Source organism: Atta colombica, unplaced genomic scaffold (genome assembly GCF_001594045.1).
Source record: "Atta colombica isolate Treedump-2 unplaced genomic scaffold, Acol1.0 scaffold146, whole genome shotgun sequence".
In the NCBI taxonomy this organism is placed as follows: Eukaryota; Metazoa; Arthropoda; class Insecta; order Hymenoptera; family Formicidae; genus Atta; species Atta colombica.
Genome location: NW_017259235.1, coordinates 912,126 through 917,095, shown reverse-complemented (window position 1 = coordinate 917,095; position 4,970 = coordinate 912,126). Strand labels below are relative to the sequence as shown.

General features: G+C 30.0%; 1 protein-coding gene across 1 annotated transcript; it reads left to right on the top strand.

Moving 5' to 3' along the window:
- The first annotated feature begins 1,569 nt into the window (after nt 1–1,569).
- LOC108685146 (chromatin modification-related protein MEAF6) lies at nt 1,570–3,872 on the top strand. The gene is made up of 4 exons (XM_018189809.1): nt 1,570–1,835; nt 2,200–2,403; nt 2,607–2,643; nt 3,535–3,872. Exons 1-4 carry the CDS (start codon nt 1,764–1,766, stop codon nt 3,870–3,872), a joined length of 651 nt encoding a protein of 216 aa, XP_018045298.1. The 5' UTR covers nt 1,570–1,763.
- The last annotated feature ends 1,098 nt before the right edge of the window (nt 3,873–4,970 follow it).

Here is a 4,970-nt window from a genome sequence, read left to right as displayed (position 1 = left end):
TATATATATATATATATATGTATTAGATGTAGTATATACATATATTCTAAATATAGAATACACCAATTACGATATATATAAAATTGACGAAATGAAATTACTTTATAAATATAAAAAGCGAAATATTTACATGTTTTTTTTTGTCGCGCGGTGTAACGGAACTTCTCGACTCCCATTCCTCATACACTTGTAATTACATCGCTCGTTATTCCGTTACATTGTAAAAAAATTGAGGTTACGTTATACATTTAATTCTCGCGATACATAAGATTATTTTATATATGTACTTTAATCTAATCATCATAATTCACGAAGCAAAATATATTCGCGTGGACTTTCTCAGTCCACTCTGTATACATACGTATATGTCGCGTGGAAGAGATTCTTCCATCGTGATACCTGTATATATGTACATACATATATGTATATATTATACGTACTGCTTATGGCATTTACAACGGTACAACATAACGGTTATTATAAATACATCTCCAGTTGCGCTAACTAAAATTCGTCAAATATAACAGTTGATGCGTAATAGAAAAATCGCAATTATGCATACATAATGTATGTGCGCGCGCGCGCGCGCGCGTGTGTGTGTGTGTGTGTGTGTGGTGTGTGTATGTACACACTATTATTTAATATTTAAATATTTAATCTTACTTAAATATTTAATCTTACTTGGATAATTAAAAATAAATATGCAGTATAATGCCTCCACCTCCGATTTTCCTGTAATTTTATAAAGTTGTGTATTTTCACACGTAGAATATATTCTGAGAACAAAAATCATCGTTTAAGTCTCGTTTTCTTATTTAATTTCAAAGTTTTTTTATATCGATAAGTTGGAAAATGATAATTCAATAACATTTTACAACTGCGCATGCTCATTAATATTGTCATTTATGAACCAAAGCTACGTACCAAACTTCAGCGAGAAGCACAAACTCTTGCATAAAGCCAATTCTACATTAGTTGAAGGCTGATCGCAAATTTGTTGCGACAATCAATCTGAAGCTTGCATTTTCAAATCAACGCTTCATATTGACTGTCGCAACAAACTTGCAACTACTAATGTAGAACCGGCTTTATGCAAGTGCTATGCTTTCCGCTCATCCTGCTTTTCTCTCCGAGGAAGACTTTACCAGAGAGAAAACTGAGAGAGGATGGTCCATAACCTGTAACCGCAAAGTGCTGCCCTCTGACAAAGTGGATGTAAACTACAGCAACACTTTTGCTATATGTAGCTATATATACGTACTATATGAAAGCTTAGAATAAGCTAAAATGAGCCAGCAAATTGGATTCGACCATGGTGGGTCCACCATGTTTCGGCGTAGCAACAATAGCGTAAAAAACATAAAGTAATTATAAACGGCGAAAATTGAACTTATGGTTCAAACTTACTTTAGTTCGGATCTACAATAGGTGATTTAAGCCTTAACCCGTAAGAAATTGACCAATTCCAGTCGAGTGCGAGGAGAATAATTAACTGTGATTCGTCCATTTCTTACGGCTTAAGGTTTAAAAATCTATTGTAGAAATTAGGTTGGTGTAGACATTTGTTTACGTATTTGTGTGTGTATACATACGTATACTTACATACTACCACATACGTACAAATGTACATACGTGTATTGACATGCATACAACACCTGGTTATTGGAGGCGTAGTGTCGACAATTCGATCTTATAGCTCGTTTATAATTCGTTAATTTTATGAATGTCATAATCGTTTAAACGATTTTTCACGTATTTAAAACATGTCCACGAAATCTCCAGTAGACTTGCGAGCGGAGTTGGCGGAATTGGTGAAACGCAAGGCCGAGATCGCTGTGAGTACCCATGTTGAAATCAATTTTTATGTATACGAATATTATTACGTTGAATTTCATTACATGCTTACATGTATGTTTGCAAGATGCACATTTTTCAACACGTTTCAATTGTTCCATTTTAAATATAAAAATAATTACAGTCGATTTCTTGCGATTGAGGTTATGAGGATACTTGAAAAGAAGGTTGGGTAATTTGAAAAAAAAATTTGAATTCAATTAATCTTGTAAAAGCGAAAAATATCTGATCGATATTTTTGCCATGTTATGAAATACAGCAATTGTAATAATCACTAATAATGATTTGTGCCAACCAATATATAGATACTATCAGGTAAATGTTCACAAAAATTAATTTTTGTAGGAGACATTAGCCAACTTGGAACGTCAAATATATGCCTTTGAGGGAAGTTATTTAGAGGATACTCAATTGTATGGAAACATAATAAGAGGTTGGGATAGATATTTATCAAGCAACAAAAATACTAACAGTAAAGCTGATAAGCGTAATAGAAAATTTAAAGAGGCAGAAAGATTATTTTCTAAATCTTCCATTACTTCCATGGCCGTAAGTAAATACATCTATTTAAGGAAATTTTATTTCTTGTGTATATGAATTTTATTATATATGTAATACAAATTTGCTATTTATAAGATCAAGTTCAAATTTTATATACTCTGTTTTTTCTAATATATTCTTGAGAGACATGTAATATATAAATCTTGTTAAAATGTTGTTGTTGGATTAATTTATTTTATTTTCTATTATAGGCAGTTAGCGGACTCGTTGAAAACACACAAGAAAAAAGTAAGGACCTCAATGGATATTCATGATAATATTTGTTTATAAAGATACTATTCTTGTGTATTTTGTATACTTTCTTTATTATTCTCTTTTCTGTAGAAAAATAGCATTTTTTATTTTATAAATATGTTTAGTAGTTGTTTATGTTTGATTGAAATTGTTCCCTGATATTATGTTATTGTACTATTATGTTATAAATAGATGTATTTGCACACTGATTTTCTTGTTTGGATTGCTTCACGTCTGAAAGATTGTTAGAGCTAGCATCTGACAGATATCTTGTAGAACAATTAATATTCTCGATGAAACGAAAATTACATACATATAGAAACATATTCTGTTCCTACAATTATTCGTGGATGAACAATTATGTTCATCCACGAATGTAAAGTGTCGCTTAATGCAGATTGATTTTATGCGTAACGCTAGCTAAAGTTTTTTTTATTATCCAAATAGATTTGCTGCGGCATATCTGTTTGCTTAGTAGTATACAAATATTTAATATATAAGAAATTACGATGTAAATTGCTTTTTTCTCTCTTCATTTTCCTCTAAAGAAATTAATCTTCCATGTAAATAATGCTGCATGTATATCTTAAGTAACCATGCCTTTGAGAGAATGTCAATTAGTATCTTGCAAATATAATAGCGATAGATATAATATAGTATAATACAATTAAAAAGGAATATTTATTCCTTTTACACAAATGTTTAAAATTTTATGATACAAGAAATATGAGATGTAATGGTCGGTACACGAGAAAAAATTGTATTTCCAACATTCGCTTATACAACCGCATATCTTGATCTATAAATCGATATCTATCTTCCACTGCTTGCTTTCTTTCGATTTGCATGCATGTTATACCGTTAATATGAGATCCCTGTTTCCAGTTGAACGATACAGTGAATCAGAGTCTCAGATTGGAAATAGTGGCAGTGAGGACAATTGCAACTTTGGCAATTCAAATGCAATTCCTTCCAGTAATAACAAAGAAGCTAGTGGGAAAAATCATACTTCTATTCAAAGCGGACATGTCCAAAATAGTGGCACTCTTAATAGCTCGGACAATGCTTCGATTCAGTTTTCAAATGGATCAATGTCCAATGGAAATTTAGAACATATTACAACACCTGTCAAAGAATGTCATAGTAATAGTAAAGATTCCAATAAAAATAAATCTGGAAATAGCGCGAAAAAAAATAGCAATAAAAGAGCTAGAAATAGGTAGAAAAAGGTAGAAATTTTAATAATGTCATATACGTTAACGAAACATGTATTAAAACTCTTTGTGTCTTTATTATTATTATTATTATTATTATTATTATTATTACTATTATTATTATTATTATTATTACTGTTATTATTTTTAAGCGATACAGACATTGTATTTGTCACCATTTATGACTGAATTTTTTTCTCACTTGTAATCTTCATATGTATTTAACATTGTTGCACAAGATCTGAAATGTTATCTCATTAGATATTATACATAATTATTTTTGTACATAACAAACAAAATATTTTTATTTTTATCATAAAGTTATGATTAAATCAATATTTTGTCTCCTAAGTTAAACACGTTAGCTTTATTGTATTTTTTTGTATCATATGTGCGCGTTCATGTGAATATGGCAGTAAGCATAAGTACACATTCCACAATTATATAATGTAAAAGTACGTACATCGTTTTTTCGTTTTTTTTTTTTTTCGTAATGTTTCTTGCATTAATTTTTAAGGAGCTAATTTTAAATCTTGTGAAAAGTATTAACATAAAAGATACATTTATAAAATATACATACATATGCAAGTTAATAACTTTAAAATATCTTTCGGCTCTCTTTCTATGTGTATATCCGTCTGTGAGCGTGCGTGTGTAAATGTATGCATATGTGACTAAACAATTAACGCTGCAAATTGTATGCTGTACACACACGCGCGCGCATGTGTGTGGGTGTGTGTACACGTGCGTGCGCGTGTGTATTTATATATATATGTGTATGTATATATATATATATATTAGGTATGGGAAAAAGTCGTGGCGTTTTTTTAATGCCATCTAACGGGAAAAACACCACGAACTTTTTCCCATACCTAATATATATACACAGTATATATATATCCAGTTTTTTAAATAAAATAATTTATTCAATGATATTGGCTCAAAGTTTTAATTTAATTTTTATTAAGGAAGACAGTTATCAAGTATATTATGAATTAATATCTGTTAAATTCGATAGAAAAACATTAAAATTATCATGTGTCGATATATTCATTTTTCATAATTGATTTTATATAATTTTTATACAAGCACATAGCAATACTTAAA